General features: G+C 37.8%; 1 protein-coding gene across 1 annotated transcript in view; it reads left to right on the top strand.

Annotated features, from left to right (window-relative positions):
• The window catches only part of LOC143437299 (uncharacterized), a 109,472-nt gene that overhangs the window by 71,682 nt on the left and 12,140 nt on the right, over positions 1-25,650 (top strand). The window contains exon 5 of the mRNA XM_076922107.1: positions 4,445-4,572. Coding sequence (XP_076778222.1) covers positions 4,445-4,572 — 128 coding nt within the window. The remainder of the gene's footprint in view (positions 1-4,444; positions 4,573-25,650) is intronic.

Raw genomic sequence — 25,650 nt, 5'->3', positions numbered from 1 at the left:
AACCTTAGACTCCTTGGTACCTATTTATGGTCTCTGGCACATCCTAAATGTACCCCCTCCCCTCAGACAGCTGCAGGTTTTGATTCATTTTTCCCCTCTGGCCCTCTCATGTCTCTCACCACACATGTTGCTCGTTCTCCTCGATTCCCCTTTCTTATCTGCTCTCCCATCCAGTTTCTGTCTTCCATCTGCCTCTTATGACTGTTTTATTCCAACTTCTGAGTGAGATTCAACCATGCTCATTTGGGCCTTTCTTCTTGTTTAGCTTCTTTGGGTCTATAGAGTGTAGTGTTGGTTTCCTTTTTTTAATGATTATTATTCACTTGTACGTGAGTACATACATGTATGTGTTTTAGGACTGGGTTACCTCACTCAGGATAATAGTTTCTAGTTGTATCCATTTGCCTTCAAAATTGATGATGTTCTTGTATTTTATAGCTGGATAGTTTTTCCTTTTGTAAATGAACCACATTTTCTATATCCATATTTTGGTTGAGTGACATCTGGGATTTTTCCAGTTTCAAGCTGTTATAAATAAAATGACTATGAACTTTGTGAAGTCCCTACTCTAGGTCCTCTACCCACACAGAGTCCCTTCCTCCAATATCCTCTGTTTCTCCTTTGAGAAGGTATGTGCCCCTGGGTATCTCCACACTGCAGTGCATCAAGTCTCTGCTGGGTTAAATGCATCCTTTCCATTGAAGCCAGACATGGCAGCCTAGTTCAGGGAGCAGATTCCACAGATAGACAGCAGCTTTAGGAACAGCCCCTGGTACAGTTGTTGGGGGGCCATCATGAAGACTGAGCTACATATCTACTACATATGTTCCAGGGCCCTCAGTCTAGACTGTGTATGTTATGTTGTTTGTGGATCAGTCTGTGAGTGTCCCCAAGGGTCCAGATTAGTTGAGTCTGTTGGTCTTTCTGTGGATTTATATCCTTTTCAGGGCCATCAATCTTTCCCCCAACTCTTCCATAATAGTTTCCAAGGACCATTTAATGTTTGACTGTGGTTCTCTGCATCTGTTTCAAGTCAGCTGCTGGGTGGAGCCTCTTAATGGAAAATTATGCAAGGCTCCTGTGTGGGAGCATAACAGAGTATCCCTAATAATATCATGGATTAGTGCTTGTCCACAAGGAGGGTCTCCAGCTGGGCAAGTTTTCATTGGTCATTCCCTCAGTCTCTGCTCCAGCTTTAACCCTGCATTTCTTTCAAACAGGACATATTTTGTTCTCTATGTCTCTACTGTGTTGTGGTTGAAACTGATTCTTCCACTTTCTTCTCATGCTCCCATACAGTCCCCATTTGTTCTCAGTCTCTAATTCACATAAGATACAGTATAACCATTTGCTATTCAATGCTAAGCTATTTTGCAAGCCTGGAGGTTTTATATTTTTAACTTTATATCTTTTGTTTATTGTTTTCAAGACTAAATTTCTCTGTGAGGACCTTTTTTTGCTGATAGCACATACGGAAACCACAGAAGCCACCTGACATGTTTTTATAACATAAGCACATGCTTTTGTGCAGCTCTTCATCTACATCTTCAATTTTAAAATTCGGCAAAATATATATATATATATATTATATTCTATTTCTCCAGATGGCATATGTTCATGATATCAATACTGTCTGATGCTTCATAGTCACTGGAATCTAGGTGTATGTCATTCTGCCTTACTCTTGTGTTTGTTCTGAAAATTTTGAATAAATAAGCATATTATGCCTGTGTGCATGAATATGAATATCATGTGTGCCTCATCTTTACTGTTGTGAGAAGATGGCCTCAGTACTCTTGATCTTGAAGAAATGGGTAGTTGTTAATCGCCATGTAAATACTAGTAATTGACCATCATTAATGTGGAAGACCAGCAGGAGCTTTCCACTCCTGAGCTATCTTTCCTGCTCTATGTTCCTTATTTCTGATCAGCATATACATTACTAATATTTTCATCTGTCCATTTTTAACTGTTTAAACATGCATTCCCTTCTAGTAAAATGTATTAATGTTGCTGTTTAAACTGGTTCACTTCATGTTTTTGCAAGATGAATACAGAACTGCAGTGAATGCATAATTCTTAGTGGGAACTTCAGTAAAGAACTGTGAGTTCATTCTATCATTTTTGTTTCCTTGTTGATTTCTACAAGGGAGTGAGTGTCTTAATGTATTACTTTTCCTGTTCTGCAACACATCCCATAGATCATGCCAGCATCCACCTCAATGACATACACCTGCCTATATCTGTGATTAAAGTCATGAGCAAATACAAACAGCTTACCCATCACTTTTGTAGTTAGTAATTGTTCATACAGCTTTTCAGATGTTTGCTCAGTACAGTTGATCTTTTTCCCCCTGCATGTCCCTCTCAATTGCCATTTGTGTTGCAAGGGGTCAGAAGCAACATAGGTGAAATTTATAATTCAATTTCCTTCTAAAATGACAGAATGATTAGATTATAACTTCTGTTTCAGAAAATAAGTGGAGGAAGCACAAGAATTACATTAATACATTGTCTAGAAAGTATACATTTATTTACAGTGAGGTCACGATCTTGCTTTCTGTTGTACACATGTGTGTGATATTTTAGGATGCAGTGACTTATGATGATGTGCATGTGAACTTCACTGCAGAAGAGTGGAATTTGCTGGATCCTGCCCAGAAGAATCTCTACAAAGATGTGATGCTAGAGACCTACCGGAACCTCACTGCTATAGGTAACATTGTGAATTTTGTTTTGCTTTTCAAAATAATGGAACAAGTGATTCTTGGTTATTGATGAGCCTCTGTTATTGCAATTGAGAACAAGAAAGATTGAGCTGAATAAATCATGTTCAGTGCTGTCAAAATTCACAGTAACCTGAATTTTATTTAATTTCAATACTATATCATTCATTTTTGGTACTGTGTTTTAGGTTACAGCTGGGAAGATCATCATATTGAAGAACAACGTCAAAGTTCTAGAAGGCATGAAAGGTAGTTTTCATGTGCAAGCTGATACAAATATGCCTGTGAGGAAATTTTAATGTCTTAACGAAAAGCAAGTGTGTAAAAAAATCAGTCCTTTAAGTATAGCTATGAATATAATATTCTCACAATGTTCCTCAATGTCAATTATCTGATTTATGTTTGTAAGGCATTTCTCTAAGAGAGAAGACATGAAAACAGTGCCTTAAAAGATACCTTTGATTAATTCGTAACTACATTAGAGCTTTGCTGTGGAACTACCAATCTGAATAGTCTCATAATATTTAGATGTTGTGCATTGAGTAGTGATAAATATATATCCAAATCCATCCAATAAGCAAATAGTCCATGGTAAATTTGGTGATACTCATATTCTTGTAGTGACATTTCTAGGTTTATTGAGTGGTCAGTTAGTGAGAGTGAAGAAAGTTGTGGAGAAACCTTTATCTATATACCCTATGTCTAACCTAGTACAAAATGTCAAATGGTGTGAATTCAATATGGAAACCTTTCACTTGTTCTTCTTCTTTTAATGGGTATATCAATTGTCATAATGGATAAAACCTTGTGAGCATAGGGATGTTGAAAGAAGTAATGTACCTCTTTCTACTCAAAAAATGAGAAGATATGTAGTATTCTGCCTTTGGTAGACTTTCTGAATATGATAGACATTTGCAATTAATTGTTTTTCTGATATTACCGGGGAAATGCCCAAGTCACACTGCAGAAATCTCTATGGGTACTAGAAGTTTGGAAATTCTTCTGTTTGTCCTGGCTCACAGTGCTCATGTGGTGTTTTTCACAATACAGGAAAAACTAAGAAAGCAATCAGTGTTTTAATTCCCTGATATCTTCAGACATGTGAAATACACCATATAGAAATCTCATATAAAAAAGGAGGCTATAAATATGAGCCATGTAATAAGTGCTCTTACCATCACAGGTATTTTCAAAGAGATAAAGCAACCCACAGTGAGCAAGTATAACCGTGAACATCAAAGTGATAAAACCTTAAGATCTGAATGTTCTTTATGATTAGAACAACTGCAAAATTTATTCATGTTGGTAAAATGATTGATCAGGTAAAAAATGTGGTAAAGCATTCACATGTGTCCATTATTGTTGCAGGCATGAAAGAAGTCATACTGGAGAGAAACCTCATGAATGTAATCAATGTGGTAAAGCCTTTTCATACCACAGTAGACTTCAATATCATAAAAGAACACATACTGGAGAGAAACCTTATGAATGTAATCAATGTGGTAAAGCCTTTTCACGTCACAGTCATCTCCAAGTCCATAAAAGAACACATACTGGAGAGAGACCTTATGAATGTACTCAATGTGGTAAAGCCTTTTCATGTCACAGTGGTCTCAAAAAACATAAAAGAACACATACTGGAGAGAAACCATATGAATGTACTCGATGTGGTAAAGCCTTTTCATGTCACAGTACTCTCCGATATCATAAAAAAACACATACTGGAGAGAAACCTTATGAATGTGATCATTGTGGTAAAGCCTTTTCACGTCACAGTCATCTCCAAATCCATAAAAGAACACATACTGGAGAGAGACCTTATGAATGTAATCAATGTGGTAAAGCCTTTTCATGTCACAGTCATCTTCAAGTCCATAAAAGAACACATACTGGAGAGAAACCTTATCAATGCAATCAATGTGGTAAACCCTTTTCAGGTCACAGTACTCTCCAAAGACATAAAAGAACACATACTGGAGAGAAATCTTATCAATGTAAATCAATGTGGTAAAGCATTTGCAAGTTACAGTCATCTGAAGTGACAGGGGAGATTACGTGCAAGAGAGAAACCTACTTGAATATTAACACAATAAAAATCACAGTGGAGAGAACCCTTAACTAATCACTGTGATAAAACCTTGGCAATTCACTTTTATCTGCAACTACATAATAGGACACATTCAAGAGAGTCACTCAATGTAATGTAATGAAGGTGTTAAGCCCTTGCACAACAAAGTCATCACCCAACAGATAAAAGAACACATACTGGAGAGAAACTGAACGTCATGAATGAGGTAAAGCCTTTCCAGGATAGAGTCATCTCTGAATACACAAAGGAAAATGTTCAGAGTGAAACCTTATGAATGTTGGCAATGCAATAAAGCCTTTGCATGTCACTGTACTGTCCAAACACTTAAAGGAACACACTCTTTAGAGAAACCTTAACAAATGTAATGAATGTGGTAAAGCCTGTGCATATCTCTGCAAAGTTTGAAATGATTGTTGATGCTTGTCACATTTTGTTTCTCATAATAAATAACCTCAATGTCATTCTATAGGGTAAGATCATACAACTAATTTGCAGTCACAGATTGCTTTTGATCTTATTGAAGGTGCTCAAAGACTACTGTGATACACAAAGGCCTTAATAGATTGATTACTTACTAAAGATTTTGTCTTCTATATAGATACCAGAAAGTATAGTAGAAATAAACTGTGGTGATTTAAATATGCTGGACCCTAAGAAGTAGCAATATTAAGAGATGTGCCTTGAGGGAGATGTTACCTTTTTGAAAGAATTGAATTACTGTGGTGGTGGTCTTTGGAGCTCAGGCCAGTACAAAACAGACCCTCCTACCACTTGGCAGGAAGACAGTCTCTTCCTGGATGCCCTCCCAAGAGGATGCATTACTCTCAGCTCCTTCTCCAGATCATGGCTGACTGCATGCTGACATTCTTCTTGCTATGATGGCAATGGACTAAACATTTGAAAGTGTAAGCCAGGCCCAATTAATTATTTGCCTTTAACACAGTTGCCTTGGTTACAGTGTCTCTTCTTAGCAATGGAAATTCTATCTAACACAGAGGTTGGTACCCCAGACTTAAGTATTGCTATGATAGGCCTGACTGTGGTTTTTTGTTTTGTTTTATGGAGCAATGTGGTTTTTTAGACTTTGGATTTGTATATGCATTAAGTGGAAATTAATGGCCCATCCTAGTAGGAATATGAAGCACATATGTACTGAGAATGATTTGAACTTTGTATATAGTTTTTTAAAATGTTTTTCAGAAGAATGTTGCTGCCTTTTTTTTGCTTTTGTCTGTATAGTGTCCTCGAAGATAAGGTAAAGAGGTTGATGTTCATTGCATTGACAAAGGAAGTCTAAGTGAAGCCAACAAAGCCTTTGACCTATGTTTATTCTCATGATGATTTGAGCAGGCATAGTAATCTTAGAGAAAAAATATAAAATGTTAGGTCAAAAGAGAAAATCTCACCAAGAAGTTGAATGAAGCTAAATCCTGTGATCAAAGATACAAAATGGTATTAAAGAAATGGTGATATTATGGCAAGATTCCAGCCACCTAAACATATGCATATGAAGTTGTATAGATGAGAACTGTATAATGTTAGGCATTATTATTAACTGGTTATTGTTTTATGTGAACGTAATGAAATACAAGTATGTGTCAAATTGACAATGGACAGATTGTGATTACTATACAGGGTTTTCAATTTAATATCTAAAAGGATATAGGATATACTTAGGTCCAGGCATGGTGGTACACACCTTAAATCCCAGGAGATGAACATCAACCATCTCTGATTCAAGTCATACTGATACAGAACAAGTTTTATGTACTAAAATGCTTAAGTAAAGTGTTACACATGTATTATTCAACATTCAGAAGACAAAGCCATGCAGATCTCTGAGGTCAAGGTTCATCTACAGAGCAAGTTGAAGGACAGCCAAGCTTAGGCAGTGAAGTTGTTGAAAAATAGAAAGCTGGTGATTTTGTAAGAGAAGGGGCAATGTTTGGGCCCCAGCAGGCAGAGAAATTCAGGAACTTTGTCCATGTGGCTCTGCTTTTAGAGAAAAGAATAGAAGGGATGACTGAGACAATTGATGCTGGTTGGTTGTAGTTAGAAAATTAGTGGTGACGAAGAAGAAACCAGCATCACTGCGGTGAAATCTTCTGGTAAGTGTTTTCTGAGAGGAGAAAGAAGTTGTATTCCAGAGGTAGCCAAGGTTGTCCCCTTGTGGTGCAGCTTGACTCAGTCCTGTGTAAGACTCACCCAGGTGGCACTGGTTTTAAGGCATGAATGTTTCATGCAGTGCAGCTGAGGCTTGGTACCATGAAGGAAGCATGAGAGGAATGCAGTCAAGACTGTTGGTCACAGGAGAACCCAGCATATTGAAGATTTCAGTCTGGTGGGATGAGCAGAGAGAACAGCAGCAGCAGTTGAGTGGAGTCAAGGAGAACCTAATGTACTATAGACGGAAGAGCTGGAAAGAGACCCAGCTTCTTTTGAGGAGGACAGAAGATCATCTGTGGATCCCAGATACTGGAACAAGAAGCTGTAATTTTGAAGTTACTTTGGAGACCCCAAGAGTTTCAGATTCCTGAGCTGTGGTATACCTTCTCAAAAAAAATATTTTCAGGAAAGAAAATCCGCCAAAGAAAAAGACTTGTGCTGCAGTGAGCAGGGCAGGAAGGAGTTGGAGATCTGAAAAACACTTTGACAGCAGGCATGGAGATGGAGAATTTGGAGATTGCCTTGCTGGCTTTTGGTCTTCTTTTGTCCCAGTATTTCCTCACAATAGTGATTAGGAATGGTGACCTATATTCTGTGAATTTGGATGGATATTATGTGCTATTTGTTTTTGAATGTATAGGGGATTACAGTTACATTATTGGAGTGATCTCAGAAGAGACTTTGCACTTTGGACTTTTATCATTTATGAGACTTCTATAGATGATGAGGACTTTTAATTTGAACCTCACATATTTTGTATTATGCTATTTTAAATATGGTCTTCATACAATCATGTGTTTGCACAATCATAGGGTGGGGGGCTGGCAGTTGAATGTGGTAGTATAAATATGCTTGGCTCAGGGAGTGGGAGGATGTTATTATGAGATGTGGCCTTGTTGGAGGAAGTGCATCACTGTGGGGGTGTTCTTCAAGGTTCCACCCAGTGCTGAATGGTCCCTCCTACTTGCTCCCTGGCAGACAGTATCTTCCTGGCTGCCTTTGGATCAAGAAGCAGAACTGTCAGATTCTTCACCAGCATCATGTTTTCTTTCATGCCTGCCATGCTTCCTGCTATAATGAAAAAGGACTAAATCTCTGAAACTGTAAGCCAGTCCCAATTAAATTGTTGCTTCTATAGGAGTTGCCTTGTTCATGGTTTCTCTTCATAGCGATGGAAACACAAAGACAGAAACCCTGTGAGTGTATTTAATATGGTCAAGCCTTTCCCTAGTCTTCATTATCATGAAAGAATATGTGATACAGTCTAAGCATGCCTCCTGTGACTCTGGACACACCACTTGAGTCTTAAACATGCCCTCTGTGACTCAGAAAACACCCACAGTATCCCAATGGACATGTTTAGTATAATAAAGCCTTTGATTACCTCTGTAGTCTTCATCATTATGAAACTATTCATACTGGATAGTGGTTACATACTGTGCTAAAGCCTTTACATCATGGGGTCCACTGAGATCCAACACAACTCAAACACAGGACAAGGCAAATGATAATTCATTGTAGTCAAGTCACTACTGATAAATCAGGGCCACAAAATTATGCTCAGAAGCTTAGCTGCAAAAGAGGCAATGGTGCACACAAGAAGGGAGAACTACACTCCCCAGAAAACAAAAAACTTACCAGGCTAAATGCACAGATGGACTCTCAAGATATGAGTGCAAACAAGCAGCCAAGATTTTTAAAGCATATAAGGGACCCCAGGTTTTGAGCCAGAGAAGTAAGAACACTTAGAGTAAATAAGAAATACCTAGGGGAAAACATCCTCGAATAGAGATCTTCCCGAGGTTTCAAGTGTCATAGGTAATTAGATCAGATAGCAGTTTTAAGGTTAGTCAGGAATTGTCAGAGATATTAGAAGCTCCACTGTTTATACTGTCTCCAAAGCTTAGGACAGGTAGAGAGAATATACAAAACCCTAAAGCTAAATTACCCTGGCACTGGCTAGAGTGTCCCTTGTCCTTGTTCCACACCCATAATGTCCCTTTTGTGTGAGAAATGATTTTTTAGGCTACTAAGAGACTTTTCCTGGTACTGGTAACCATCTAACCTCCTTGAAGTTCACCAACACCTGTGCCTGTTGCCAACTTGAGAACATCCAGATGTTTGAACAACCCCCTGCTGTTTAGCTCAAGGTCGCCTGGGATTCTACAAGGCCAAAGAGCTGGCCTTGACTCCTGTGACATCCCCGCCCTAGAGGCACAGGGGAAATGCTGCCTTAGAGGGTGGGGCTTTGGGTGTGTACACCCAAGGTTAAATGACAGTTTGTGATTACAAGATTGAAATTGAAATGTGAATCTAGAGTTATATAGATTTGTTCCTTTTGCAATTTGTCTTTATTATATATGTGATTTTATGTGTATTTAGACAACTATGTGCCACAAAATATGTAAAAGTCAGAGGACAACTTTGAAAGTAATAGAAATTTTTGAGACCCCTAGCTAATAAAATAGAGCCCAAGGACCCCTGCTAACAGATACTTAGTGCCTAAAATTGATAAATGGTAGACTTACAGCTCTGGGCTAACATCATGTGTCACCACTGCTATCTTTGATGAGAGCAAAGATTATTGTGTACTTGTCCAGCTAGTTCCCAGGGTTTACTAACACCCTGCAGGTACTCTTGAACTGAGTTTGAGATACACCCTAGACACTTCTGCAGAGAGCCTATTTTCCTTGACTCTAGCTGTTACATTGAGACTAGGAGTAGCTGCAGGTATGGAGACAGGTGCTGCTAAGAGCACTAGACTTGCTGTTTCTTAAAGAAGTGTGCTGCTCTAAGAGAAAAATGTTGCTTCTATGCAGACCATTCAGGAGTGATAAGAGACTATGAGTAAACTCAGAGAAAGGTTAGACCAGAGACAGAAAGATAGAGAGGAGCAGAAAAGTTAATTCGAGAGTTGGTTCAATAAGTCCCCTTGGTTGACAACCCTATTATCCTCCCTTGCTGGACCTCTTGTGATTTTACACTTGCTTTTACCATAGGCCCTTGCATTTAAATAGATTAGTAACTTTTGTTAGAGAAAGGATAAGTGCTGTTCAGTTTTTTGTGTTGTGCCATCAATATAGAGCTTTAGGTCAAGAAAATGATAATTATGATGACACTGGAGTTTAAACTTTTCTAAAGATCCAAATCAGAAAAAGTGGGCTGGGAATGGACTTATTAATAATTGAGTTTTTATGATGAAAAACATAACCTAATCGGAAAAAGTGGGAGTGTAGGGTGAAAAATTATAAAGACCATTTTATGAAATATGTAGACTTTTTCTTTGCCCTTAGACCTGGGCAGAAAAAGTGCAGCTTCTAGAACGCGGAACTGAAAATAAGATATCAGACCTTCACTGGCCCAGGACACATTCCGGGTGGAGGACATTATCCCTGAATCAGTGGACACTTACTGGATTACATTCCTCAAGCCTCAGGGAGTAGACTCCACCCATGACTGGGAAAAGCCCAAGGCAGGAAGACACATTCCTGACCACAGAGAAAGATGCAAGCCATCTAGGTGGGGCTATAGCCGGAAGAAGTGAAAAATAGTTTACCTGAAATAGTTGGTAATGACCTCTGAAACGTTCCACTGTTCTGCGTTACTCCTGCCAACTCGTGGTCTTTCCAGTGTTTCAACCTGTTGGTGTTCAAACTTTGTAAAGCAACCAATCATGTGTAACCATGTGAAAGTACAACCAATCATGTATAACCGTATGAAAATTCCTTCCTTTCCCTATAAAAGAAACCCCTCAGCTTGCTGGCCTTTTGTCAAAATTCTTTCTGTGTGAACAAGCAGTTTTGACCTTGGTTACCCAACTCCCCAATAAACCTCTGCTGATTGCATGCAGGTATGGTTTCTTGTGGTTTTTGGGTGGTCATGATTTCCTGAGACTTGAGGAAGGGACTCCCGAGTTTGGTGGTCTTAAAAATGATACAGAATGTGGGTTGTATGTTCAACACTATCACAGCCATTTGTCCTTTTGTGGTTAGGAACATGCATTATATTTTGAGTAATAAAACATGAATAACAGAAATTATGGTTAGGAACAGTTGTTATGTTTTAGGTAACAAAACATGAGTCATGAAAACTTGTCAGATATTACTTGTCAGAACACAGGTCCCCTATGACCTGGAATTTAACTTAGTTTCAGTTTATGATTAAGTCGAGGCTGATAACAAAAAGGCAGTCCTTAGGGCAAGTTTCTTTTGCTTCTTCCTAACATTTCTATAGTATAAACATATTAGAATATATAACAGAGCACATATTGAAGACATATCTTACAAATTTTATCAATGACATAAAGCCTTTTCACAACACAGTGATCTATGAACATAAACGAATACATCCTGGAGAGAAATGCTATGAATAAGCAATGTGGTAAAGCCTTTGCATGTGGCAGTCGTCCTAGAAACCATGAGAAAAAATCATAATGCGAGAAACCCCATAAACAAAGTCAATGTGTTAAAGTCTTATACTTTCTGATATCTTTATAGAAGACTAAACTCCTTAGTAAGTAATCAATCTATTAAAGTCTTTGTATATTACAATAGTCTTTGAGCACCTTCAATAATATCAAAAGTAATCTGTGACTACAAATAATTTGTAGGATCTTACCCAACACACATTGAGTTACTGAAGGTTATTCATTATGTAGAAACAAAATTCGACAGGCATCAACCATCAGTTCAAACTTTATGATGTCTCTCTATTTTGTTTACACTGGTAAACTCATTTGTACATACAAAGGCCACTGGTTTTTCTTTTTCTTTTTTAGTTAATCGTCACTTTGCTGAAAGTGTTTATCAATTCTGGGAATTGCCTTTGGGAAGTTTTAGTTCACTTGTGCTTACTATCGTATCATTTGCAGATAAAGATAATTTTACTTCCTCTTTAAATTTATAATTGAATGTTAACTTATTTAACATTAAATTGTAAATTCCAATATAGGACTTGGAATATAGGACTAGTTAACATTAAACTGTATGTTGCATACAGGGCTAGTTAGTATTAAATTGTAAATTGCAATATAGGACTAGTTAACATTACATTGCAAATTGCAGTAAACGACTAGTTAACATTAAATTGTAATTTCAATATAGGACTAGTTAACATTAAAATTTTAGATAGTATTTTGAATAGATATGGAGAGAATGGATCACCTTCTCTTCTTTGTGAATTAGTGGAATTACTTAGAATTTCTCTCCATAATTTAATGACAGCTATAGGTTTGCAGTAAAGCAACATTATTATGTTTAGGTATGTTCCTTGTATCCTTAATCACTCCAAGAACTCTATCATATAGTGGGGTTAAATATTGTCAGAGAATTTTTCATCATCTAAGAGGTTACAACTTCTTTTCTTATACTTTAATCACATTATGTTGAACCATCCCTGCACCTCTTGAACAAAGCCTACCTCATTGATCATGGTGAATGATCTTTTGATGTGGTTTCTATTTTATTTTTTTTCTGTTTTATTAAATTAACATTAAATTTGGTTATAAGGAAAAATTGGTCTATAATTCTTATTTGTTACTGAGTCTTTACATCGACTGTGTATTTGAGTAACCATGGGTTCACAATCCAAATTGGCTAAGGTTTCTTCTTTTTCTATATTGTTGAATACTTTGAGGAGTATTCTCATGAACTCCTCTTTGGAAGTCTGGTGGGATTCTACCCTAAAATTGATGGCCCTGGGCTCTTTTTGGTGGCAGACTTGTAATGACTTCTCTTTTTCTAGATGTTTAGGCAGTTTGAGATGTTTCCCCTTAGTTTGATTTAACTTTGGTAAGAGGAACCTATTGAGGACATTTTCCATTATTTTTAGTAATTCCAGTTAGATGGAGTTGAGGCTTTTTAAAACTATGTCATTACCATTCTTTAGATTTCTTCATTGTCTATTATTTTGTCCCCATTTTCATTTTAGATTTCACTAATTTGGATATTCTCCATTTTTTAATAAGGGTTTAACTATCTTATCTAATAAAATGCTCAAAGGAGCAACTCCATGTTTCATTAATTCTTTGCATTCTTCTCTTTCTATTTGTTGATTTCAGCCCCCAAGTTGATAATTTACTGATCTCTAATCCTTTTTTTCATTGCTCACTTGTTTCTGTTTTAGAATTTAAAGCATGCTGTTGAATTGCCAGTATGAGAGCTCTCCAGAATTTTCATGTACGCATTTTGTGCTATGAACCTTTATCTTAGAACCAGTTTCATTTTCTGTGTATTCTGTAAAATTGTGCATGTTTTATGTTCATTTGTATTGAATTCTAGAAAGTCTCTAATGTCTTCCTCTATGTTTGTCTTAAGATATTTTTCATTCATAGTGAGGTGTTCAGCTTCCATGAGTTTGTAAGCTTTGTGTTCTTTCTGGTTCTGTTGATATCCAGCTGTAATCCATGGTGGTCTGATGGGATACCTGGTGTTATTTCAATTTTCTTGTATGTATTGAGGTTGGCAGTAGGTCTGAATATGTGTTCAGTTTACAAGTAAGTTTCATGAGGTGCTGAGCAGACGGCATATTCTCCTGTATTTTAGTAGAATGTTCTCTAAGTATCAGCTGGACTCATGTTCATGTTGTCAGTTAACTGGAATATTTCTCAATTTTTATTGGTCTGGAGAATTTGTCTACTGGTGAGAATGGGGTATTGAAAACATGGAATATAAGTGAATGCGTGTTATGTGATATTAGCTTTAAAACACTTTGCTTTATGAAGGTTGCTGACCATGTGTTTAAGGTATAGATGTTAAAAGTTGAAATGTCATTTTGGTGACTTTTTTTCCTTTAAGAAATTTGTAGTGTTTTTCTCCAGTCCTTTTTATTAACTTTGTTTAATATCTATTTTGCTACATTTCAAAATGACTACACCAGTTTGCTCCTTTAATCCACTTGCTTGGGATATCTTTTTTACATTTCTTTAACTTGAGTTAATGCTATTCTCAATGTTGAGCTATATTTCTTGTCTGCAATTGAAGGATAGATTTTATTAGTATCTATTCTGTTAGCGTTCATCTTTTTATTGGTGAACTGAGGTCATTGATACTGAGAGAGTCAATGAACAGTGATTGTTAACTCCCTGTATTTTATTGTTGTTGCTGCTGGTGCTGGTGTTGGAGTATTTGTGTGCTTTCTTTTCTTTTGCAGATAATACAAGGTTATTTACTACCTGTGTTTTCATGTGTATTGTTAACTTCCTTGGGTTGGATTCTTTGTATATAACTTTGTGTAAGTTTGTATGTGCATATACATATTGTTTAAATTTGACTTTAGCATGGACTATCTGATTTTTTCCATTAATAGTGATTATGTTTTTTTTTCTGGTTTTTGGAGACAGGGTTTTTCTGTGTAGCCCTGGTTGTCCTGGAACTCACTCTGTAGACCAGGCTGGCCTCTAACTCAGAAATCCTTGCCTGCCTCTGCCTCCCAAGTGTTGGAATCAAAGCATGCACCACCACTGCCTGGCCAGCTTTTACTACATATAATAATCTGGGCATCTATAGTTTCTGCAGCATATATATCCAAGGCCATCTGATGTTTAGAGACTCCAGTCATCTGCAGTTTTAATAGATCCTCATTGATATGTTTCTTGGCTTTTGATCTTTGCTTCTTTTAGTATTCTTTTCTTATACTGTATGTTCTGATTATTATACAGGAGACTTCATTTTAGGGTCCATTCTCTTTGGTGTCTTGATGATTTTTTATTGTGATAGAACCTCCCTCCTTATGTTAGGAAATTTTTCTTCTAAGATTTTGTCATCAATATTTTCTGAGAATTTGATCTAATATTCTTCCTCTAGCCATAGTATATTTATGTTTTATCCTTTCACAATGTTTTAGATTTTCTAGATATTTTATGTCAGGAAAGCTTAGATTTAACATTTTTTGTGTGATATTTCCATCACTTCTATTGTATCTTCAATGCTTGAGATTTGTCTTCCATCTCTGTATTCTCTTTATGAATTTTGCCTCAGCAGTTTCTTTTTGCAGTCCTAAAGTTTTGTTTCTATCATGCCCTCAGTTTGTGCTTTTGTTATTTTTTCCATTTCCACTTTTAGGTATTAAACAGTTTTGTTTCCTTTTACTCTTTTTTTGTTATTCTTGGCTTTATTTATAAGATTTGTTGGTTTTCTCCAATTTTTGGTTGTGTTTTCCTGGCTGTCTTTGAGTTATTTATTGATTTCCTTCAATTGTGTTTTCCTGAATTTATTTAAGTGATTTTGTCATTTCCACTTTAAGGGCCTCTATCATCTTCATGCAGTTGGTTTCAAAGCCTTTTTCTAGTACTTCAGCTATGTTAGAATATTTAAGACCTTCTTTGGCAATATAAATGGGCTCACGCTCATTCACCAGAGGGTGATAAATGTTACTCCTTATTACATAATCAAGTACCAACATCAGGGAATGGAATGTGGCTATAACTTCTGGGAGTGAAAAGGTCCATTTTATGTCAATGTACTTGATATACAGTAGTTTGTGTTCACACAGTGAAATTTATGGTGGAACCCACCATAGGCTCCATGACAGATTCCGTGAAGTATTCAGCTTATGTTTAACCCAATGTTTGATTAATGCCATGGTTGTTTTTTCTCCTTAAATTTGACAGGAAGGCAAATGAAGCAATTTTTAAATAATTTACTTTGTTGAGATGATGGATTTAATAACATCGCTTCCAATCACTAACCCTGGAGTCACCATTACCAAAAAAAGACCAGATGGTGACAGAGTAATAATTTTCTAATTTGACAACATGTATTTATTTATGTCAGGTTAATGAAGACAAACTAGATTAATATGTATATAATTTGGGAACATTAGCATAATCCAAGGAATATTGAATTTCCCACTTTGGAGATATGTCCAATGCATGTTCAGAGTTAAGTCTGGCCAGATGATTGAGACACAGTTCATTGGCTGTAGCTCTGTGTGTCATGTTACAGATCACAGAAGCTAACATTGCACATAGCAGCCAGGTCAAAGTGTACTGTATTAATACCACATTTTCTGCCCAAAAACCATCTGCTCTTTTTCAAATTCAATGTAGACATATATTTTAATTATGTTTATTTTTTTCTTTTGTATTTAAATTTTAATTTTTTTTACATTTCAAATTGTCTCCTTTCCTGGTCCCTCTTCCCTGAGGTCTTCCTCCCATTTTTCTCCCTGCTGCCTCTGAGAGGTTTCTCTCCCACCCGCCCACACACCCACCAGGACCTCACCTCCACCAGCTTCCCTTTTCCCTGTGGCACCAAGTTTCTACTGGGTTAAGTGCATCCTCTCCCATTTTGAGCAGACAAGGGAGTCCTTTGCTACACACATACCTGTGGCCATGAACCATCCCCTATATGCTTCTTGGTTTTTGACTTAGATTCTGGAAGCCCTGTAGTGTCCACGTTAGTTGACACTGTTGTTTTTCCTATGGGGTTGCCATCCTCTTTACCTCCTTAAGTCCTTCTTCTGATTCTTCCATATGGAACATTTCACCCTACAATAATACATATATATTTATAGATAGATAGATAGATAGATAGGTAGATAGGTAGGTAGGTAGGTAGATTCAACAAGATAGATAAACATTTAGTCAAATATATATATATATATATATATATATATATATATATATATATATATATATATTCTTTTCCCCAGCAACTCATGGTATCTTCTCAAAAGTGGATCATGTAATCTGTCACAAATCAAGGCTCAACAGATACAAGAAGACTGAAATATTCTCATGTATCCTATTAAATCACTACAAACTAATCTGGACTTCAATAATAACAAAAACATCAGAAAGCCACATACTAAACAACTTTCTACACAGTGATAACTTGCTCAGGGAAGAAATAAAGAAATAAAAGATTTTCTAGAATTTAATGAGAATGAAGACACAGCATGCCCAAACTTATGAGTCACAATGAAAGCAGTGGTAGGACAAAAATTCATAGCACTAAGTGCCCTCATAAACATACCAGAGAGATCCTACACAAGCAACTTAACAGCACACCAGAAAGCTTTAGAACAAAAAGAAGCAAACATACCTAAGAGACATAGACAGTAGGAAATAATCAAACTCACCAGAAATCAACCAATTAGAAACAAAGAGAACAGTGCAGAGACTTAATAAAACCAAGAGCTGGTTCTTTGACAAAATCAACAACATAGAAAAATCCTTAGCCAGACTAACCAGAGGGCACACAGACAGTATCCAAATTAACAAAATCAGAAATGAAAAGAAAGACATTACAAGAGAAACTGAGAAAACTTTTGAAAATCATTAGTTCTTTCTACAAACTGTAGAATCTAGATAAAATATGTAGCTAGAGAAATGGATAAATATCTAGACAGATACCATGAACCAAAATTAAATCAAGATCAAGTAAATTATCCAAACTGTAGTATAACCCCTTAGGAAATCAAAACAGGCATTATAAACCTCCTTTCCAAGAGAAGGCAAGGGATAGGTAGCTTTAGTGCAGAATTCTACCAGTCCTTCAAAGAAGAGCTAAGACCAATACACCTTGTTTTTTCCACAAAATAGAAACAGAAGAAAGACTAATTCATGATATGTTTATTCGTTTTAAAAGTTAATTATTGATTTCAAACACAACACTGCTATATTCTCTTGTTTTCATTCCCCTTCAATTTCAAGTCATTAAGAATTTCTTTCCATTTATTTCAACTTCTGCTGATTATTTATTTTTGTTCATAGGAATGTTGCCTGTAGTTGAGGCTTGCCTCTTTGTATGTGATTGAGAATTGTTTTGAGCACCCAATCCTTTCTCTGCTGCTCAGTGCTGGAAAGAGTGTCTTGCAACTCTGCGTGACTGGTCCTTGACTGGTCAGTGCAAAACAAAAATAAAACACTGAGTGAGTTTCCTCTAACCTCTCTGGTTTCTTTGGGTGTTAAAATAAAGAAAAGCCTGTGCAAGAATCAAGTTCTATGACCAACTTTGAAGCAGGGTTACTCACAGCACAAAAAATGGATGGAAAAAGAGGGTAAAAGCTTCCCTGAATTGACAGTGATTGATAGTAGCAAGGAGTTGTGAGGTAATTAATTTTAGATGATCAGCAAATGTCCTGATTGGTAATTTCTTGTGTCTGCACACTAGGCAATCAAGAGTCTTGATAAAGGCTGGGCAGTGTTGGCACACACGTTTAATGCCAGCACTTAGGAGGCAGAGGCAGTCAGATTTCTGAGTTCAAGGCCAGCCTGGTTTACAGAGTGAGTTCCAGGACAGTCAAGGCTACAACGAGAAACCCTGTCGCAAAAAAAAAACAAACAAACAAAAAAACAAAACAAAACAAAAAAAAAACCCAAAAAAAAAACAACAACAAAAAAGCATCTTAATAAAAAGACTGAATTTATGTTAAATCAGTTTACACTAGTTACACTACGTCAACCAAGATAGAAAATCTGGGAATCATGAAGTGTCCCTGTTTAAAGACTATTATTTTCTAGGTTTAAAATGTTCAGCCTGAGACAAAAAGTAAAAATAATATTTGATGTGCTCTAATACAGGATCGTAGACTCTGGACACATGGCCATAAAGCCTGGTTCAACTTTGTACAATAATTTTTGGGACTGTAATTTCATCATTTCTACATTTCTTTCCTGTCTTCCATGATTGCTTAATAAAGATGCCTAAAGCCTGAAGCTGGGGATAAGAAAGGTAGATGGTGCTTCAGGTCCCATGTTAGGTGTCTGGGGAAGAGACCATGAAAGAGAGAGAAGGAAGAAGGAAGAAGGCATCATGGGGTAGGTGGAGTGTGAGTGCATGGCCAGTAGGTCTGGCCTGGGAGTATTAGCAGCCTAGGGAGAACATGGCCCATGATATCTCACAGATATTAACAGGGAAATAGACAAAATAGGAATAGAGGGTTGATATCTGCCCAGCTCTGTTGCTTTACTGCTTATTGTAAATACAAAGTCTTTTGTGTCTATTATTTGGTAACTCTATAAGTGGGGTAAGAAACTCCCAAATAATATTTAACCACAACAAAATGGCTGTTATTATGTTTTGTGTCCAGTGATTGAGATGGAATGGAAAGTGAGATGATAGAGGATACTCTGTACTCCTGGCTCTGGTTCTTTCTGGAAAATGTCATGCTGTGCTTTCAGGCACCTTTTCTTTAAAGAAGATAAAAGGAAGGGATTGTTCCAGTAACCCATTATTAGATGTTTAAGCTGAAACACAAGGGGCTGCTCCCTGGGGTACTCGTGCCTAAATTCTCAGAACCTAACAGACAAGGCTTTATGATCATAAGGCCAAGACGAAGCTTAGCTATGTAATGAATTTGAGGCTAGCCTAAGCTAAATTAAACCCAGTCTCACTTCCACCTCAACTATGTTCATCCAAAGAAGATGGAAAAATTTGTTATATGCATCCATTCTTATGTACATATACCTTTCTAATTAATATTTTCACATTACTATATGAATACAATATTAATACAATGCTGTGTATAACAGCATTGGGAAAACAAGTAGAATCAATAATAATATATTAAAATAACTCTCTGTGTGGGGAAAATAAAGTTTACTTTAGCTTTTGGGTTTTCTATTTGAATCTGTATTTCATCATTTTCTGTGTCATTAACTTAGAAAGAATCTTGAACATCTGTGTCTTCCATAAAATATGATATTAGTGCTCTAAAGTGCACATTATGTAGAACTGACCTAGGGCACATGAGGTGTTAAACAAATTATAATCACTGCAATACCATAACGGCACCAGAGGACAGAAAATAAATCCAACCAAAACTTAGTAGTCTTTTTTATTTCTTTTTTGGTTTTTCGAGACAGGGATTCTCTGTGTAGCCCTGGCTGTTCTGGAACTCACTCTGTAGACCAGGCTTGGCTCAAACTCAGAAATTTACCTGCCTCTGCCTCCCAATGTTAGGATTAAAGGTGTGAGCCACCACTGCTGGGAAGTAGTCTTCTAATTTATTGAATTGCTTAGGAATCTAGTGCCATAGGTCTTTCAGAGATATTAATTCTAATTTGAAAGATAAGTCAGTGCACCTGGCCAATCCCACTGCATAGAAAGAAGCAGAACATCTACCTGCTGATTAGGATTCTGGAGACAGCACACTCCTCACTTGTGTGTGTTACACCAGACAGTGTATCAAGTAGCTCAGAAAGCTGCTAGCTTTATGTTGAGGGCCAAAACCAGGAGAAGGCTCTGTAACAGGACCAGGATGCTGTGCAGGCTGTGCTACCAGTTTCATGGTTAGATAGTAATGTTGTTTGGCGCCTTTGGCAGGTGTTTATTGTGAATCATAGATTTTGAATGATGGAGCAAGGCTCTACCATCAACTCTATCCAACTATTTTTCCTTGGGAAAAAAAAGTATCTTCACTTGCTACTCCATCTTAGTAGAAATTGAACATCATGCCACGGAAATGTTAGTGATCCCCAAAAAGACACACACAGGAGCCGATCTGCTGCAAATCACAGGAGGGTCTTTATTCTATTTGACCTAGCTTGCCCCCATCCCCAATGCACCAGCATCAGCCAAGACTGTTTTGGTGATGGTGGAACCCCATATGTCTATGTGGAAAGGATTTATTGTAAGCAGCAAGTGGGGAATTGTAGGAGTAGCTAAGGTGGGAGGAGTAAGGAGAGGAAGAGGAGGAGCTAGGGGAGGGTGACATGAGAGTGGGGAACATAGAAGCAGAAGTACGAGTGTCTCTAATATCTAGATATAGTTGGTATATCTAGATTGGGTATTGGGTTACATCTCTGATTGTATAGGCATCTTGTTATTGAGCATTACCAAACATAGAGAGCCTTTGGATAACCTAAGCATTGGCAGAGCCATCTCCCATGCTGGCATCTCATGGGTAGCAGGGCTGGTGTCTCTGACCACCTGAGCAGACTGCTTGAGCTGTGCAGTGGAGGGTACAGCCACAGCCAATTCTGGCCACAGGCCTAGGCTATTCAAGAACATGGCAGGGAATTCAGAAAAGCCTGATTGAATGTCGCCATTTTAAATGTCTCTTGCAATTGGGAGGATGTGTGTAAGCATCTAATTGGAAAGCTGCTGTGGTCTTTAACATAATTGGCTGGTGCTGGGAGTCACATCATAAACTTAACTTCACCTCCCCTCTGCATTAGTGGTTGTTAGGCATGGTCTTGTAACCTGAGGTGCAGGTTTGTTTGGGGAATAACCTCGAGACCCTGGTATTGTTTAGGGTGTAACTTGAAAACTCTAGTTTTATTTGGGATTAGCCTAGAGAGTGAAGCTAGGCTTGGGTTTTGCTGGGGAGAGGGCAATTTGGACACTAATGCTAGGTACCTGAGTTGCCTAGAAGCCTATAGTTTCTATTCCTGTACAATGCTCCTGGTATTATACATGCACCTAGGTATTTCAGGTACAGGCCCTATCATCAAGTGACTAAGGAAGAAATAACTAGGCCCTGCTTTACTGAAGGTTCTGCCTGTTATGCAGGCCCCATCCAAAAGTGAACAACTGCAGCATGAAAACATGTTTCTGGGACAATCCTGAAAGACACCAGTAAAGGGAAATCACCACAGTCAGAGCTTCATGCAGCAGTCATGCTCATGCATTTGTTTGGAAATGTGTGATCATTCACTGAATCATCAGCTATAATCAGTGAGACGGCTTAACTGTAAGACTTGGAAACAGAATGATTAGAATATTGTTGAGAAAGACATAATAGGAAGAAGTATGTGGATAGATCTCTCACAATGGTCAAAGAAGCCAGGCAGTGGTGGCACACGCCTTTAATCCCAGTACTTGGGAGGCAGAGGCAGTGGGATGACAGTGATAGAATAATGATCAATAATCAATGCTGATCTATAATCAATAATCAATAAACAGTAATCAATAATTATCAATACGAAGGCAGAGGCAGGGGAGTTGGTGATGGAATAATGATCAATAATCAATGCTGATCAATAATCAATAAATGGTAATCCATAATTAACAATACTAATTGATAACCAGTAATGATCAGTAACTGATGGCGTGCACTTTTAATCCCAGCACTCAGGAGGCAGAGGCAGGTGAATGACAGTGATGTAATAATGATTAATCATGTTAATCAATAATTAATACTAATCAATGGCCAATAACCAATGGTAGTCAATAACCAAAAGTGATCAATAGTCATGATAATCAGTAATCGATAGTGTCCCATGTAAATGCTAATCAAAAGGTAAGTTCAGCTTATTATACACTCAGTAACCAAGAAGTTAGGGTGATCTATTCTGTGGGAAGTCAGCTGTGTCCTCAGCTATATCTGTCACTTTCCAATGGGACCATAAACATAGTGGCCATGGTGGATGCAGTGGGGTTTATTCATGGATACAACAGTAGTGTCGTCCTCTCACCAAGCCTGACATGGCCACATCTGCTGGTGAGTTCCAGATCTGCCAGCAGTAGAGACCAACACTGAGCCCTAGATATGGAACTATATCCTGGGTTGACCAGCCAGTGACTTGGGGGCAGGTTGACTACATCCTATCATTGCTCTTGGGCAAAGAACAAAGCTTTCTCCTTCCTGGAATAGATACATATTCTGCTTATGATTTTGACTTTCATGCACATATTGCTTCTGCCAAATCCACAATCCATGGACATACTGAGTGCCTCATTCACCACAATGGCATTCCACACAGTATTGCTTCTGACCAAGGAACTCATTTCACAGCAGAGAAGTGAGACAGTGGGCCAATTGTCATGGATTCTAATGGTATTAATTACCATTAATACCATAGTCCTTGTTACCCTGAAGGTGCTGAACTGATAACAAAATAGAATGACCTTTAGAAGACACTTTTACACAGCCAATTATGGGACATCCACCTGGAGAGCTGGGCAGGGTCCTAGGCTGTATGTATTTTGAATCAGCTTCCAATATTTGGTACAGTTCCTCTCACAGCCAAGATCCATGGTTTAAGGAATCAAGGTTGTTGGAAACCTGTGTGAAGGTCACAGTCCCCCAAATCGGAGTGAAACTCAGCTCAAAATGAAGCACTCCCTTTATCAGAAGGGCTTCAATTTCTTTCTTTTGTTTATTATTTATTTATTATTTTTTTATTTAGGGCTTCCATTCCTTTCTTTTATTATTTATTTATTTTTTTTTATTAGGGTTTCCATTTCTTTTATTTATATATTTATTTATTTATTTATTTATTTATTTATTTATTTATTTAAATTTTTAGGGCTTCCATTTCTCTGCCTCAATATATCTAGACATTGTCCCTGAACACGGGTGGGTGTACTTATCAAAAGATTGTCCCTGTGTGAGCTACTTAAACTCAGCACACAAGTCCCATTCTGGCTTCCCTGCCCACATGATACTTAGATATACTATTATGACCAATTAATCCTTTCCACCTGTACCCATAAAAGCCCTCATATACCTTATTTCTGGAACAATAAAGTAGAATTGACTCACTCTGCTGGTCTCCGGAGTTAATTTTATAATACAGCCATCTCAAGCCAGATTGCCATGGCTGTTCCCTTTGTCCTCACTGGTTGGTGGCTAACAACCACCCAAGAATAAAGAAGACCCACACCAAAGCTGCCACCCTTAGTGGCCCAGTAGGAAAAATGTCAGTGTGTTTTACATTCCTTTGTTTAGCCTTTCCCATTCTTCAGGTTTCTCACAAATTCTCCTGTCTTTCCATGAATCCATCACTGGTGATGCTGTGACAAGATGAATATGTGGGGGCTGGCACTGCAGTCACCTTTGAGAGGATATCTGTCCTTTTTGGTGTTTGTACAATGGATCCTTCTACATTGTTAAACTGACCAAAGGGGTTATATAGAAAGAGCAGCAGTTATGGTGCCTCAGAGAAGAGTCCTTTTAAGGGGACAAAATAAAACAAAAGAGATGACAAAAGATTCTTCAAATAAGACAGTCATGGAAGGCAGCACACATGGAAGGATTCTGTTATGTGAGGCAGGTAACATCCACAATACACAAAAGCCAGACTGTTAGGATCATTATAATTTCTATTCAGGACTTAAGAATATAATTAGTGTGGGGAGCGGCTCCACCAGAATCTCCAGCTTGGATGAGGACAGGTCTCTGTAGATGCCTCTGCCTGCAGGGGGTACAGGGTGGAGTGCCAGCAGGGAAGGTCCACTGCTGCCTCTGTCACAGCCTCCCACCAAGTCTCTGCAATGGAGAGGGGAGAATCCTGAAGGTGTTTTGGGAGAGCTGGCATCTTCTGAATTGTCACAACTCTTTGCTAAGCCAGGAGGTGCCAGCCAGATAGCGAGGAAGAGAAGGGATGTCTAGCCCAGTGTTAACAGCTCTTGCTGAGCCAATGAGGTGCCCATGAGACACTGCCAGCTGGCTGGTGAAGAGGGGAGGATCCATGACAGAAGCTCTCAGACAACGGGATGATTCTTTCATGCACTTTACTTCTGAATTAGGCTCAATATATACAGTTTGGTGTGGGTTAAGGTTTTGGCAGCAGGTAACCCCTACTGGCTCAGTCTGAGAGCTTGGGGATGCCTCATCTGCATGTGGGGAGAGCCTGAGCCAATATTCCCATGTGACCAATGGCCATAAACCTCTCTATGTAAAAGGGCTGAAGCTGAGAGAGCCAGGGGAACAGGAAGAAATCTGACTGCTTTCCATCCCAGGGGGTTCTCTGGGGTTCAAAGCTTATTCAACAAGGCACCCAGCTGTCTCTCATAGCTCAGTGCCCCACAAATTAGGGCAATATTATACTTCTTATAGGAAGAAAATAGGCAAGAGTCCCACCTAAAAACCAATGTCATGCTTTGTATTGGGTGTTAGAAGACTGACATTTTTGACATTTTTGTAAGGCCAGTAGTTTGGTGAAAAAAATTGAGGAATTTTGGACAACTTCTTATAAGTTTAGATTCAACTACTGATTCTCTTCTATTACAATCTTGTATGATATATGAAGAATGAAATTTTGAGGAAATACTCCTAGCATCATTTTTAACATGGTTTATGTTTTTATAAGGTGAAATGTCCATCTATTATGAGTTGGACAATATTCCATAGCCCATCACAAAAGGATATAACTTGAGCCAGCGGTTTGCTTCATCAGAACCCTGCATGAAGAGCAGGTACCTGCTGCTCCTACATCACATTTAAATCAGCGATCATGCATGGTTAGTATAGTGAAGGACACAGTCTATTAGTGAAAAGTACTCTTTGATAGAGAGATGGTGTTCTATACTTGATAAATATTGACTGCTGTAGATTATTGATTACTATTGATTATTGATTAGCATTGGCTATTGATCAGCATCAATTATTGATTATTGATTGGTGTTGATTATTGATCGCTATTGGTTATTGATTAGCATTGGTTATTGATCGGCATCAATTATTTATTATTGATTGGTGTTGATTATTGATTACCGTTGATTTGTATTTGGCCTCAGTATTTAATAATGTTGTTCAGTTTTCCTCAGTTGTATGTAGACCCTGGCATGCTGACGTAAGCAAAGGGCTTTCCTTTCATGTGGGATATTGAGATACTTCTATATATGACAAAGAGAATCAAGAGTGAGAATTTATTTTCTACATAACATTTCACAAGATCAAACAAGTTTTGAGGACTTTTGTCCCTTGAATTACTAAAGAGACACTCTGCAGTTTGAAAGTGATCATAGTTTACACATGCCTGCTTAAGATTACATGTTT

Source organism: Arvicanthis niloticus, chromosome Y (genome assembly GCF_011762505.2).
Source record: "Arvicanthis niloticus isolate mArvNil1 chromosome Y, mArvNil1.pat.X, whole genome shotgun sequence".
NCBI classification, from domain to species: domain Eukaryota; kingdom Metazoa; phylum Chordata; class Mammalia; order Rodentia; family Muridae; genus Arvicanthis; species Arvicanthis niloticus.
Note: the sequence above shows the minus strand (reverse complement) of the source record. Positions and strands in the feature narration are given on the sequence as shown.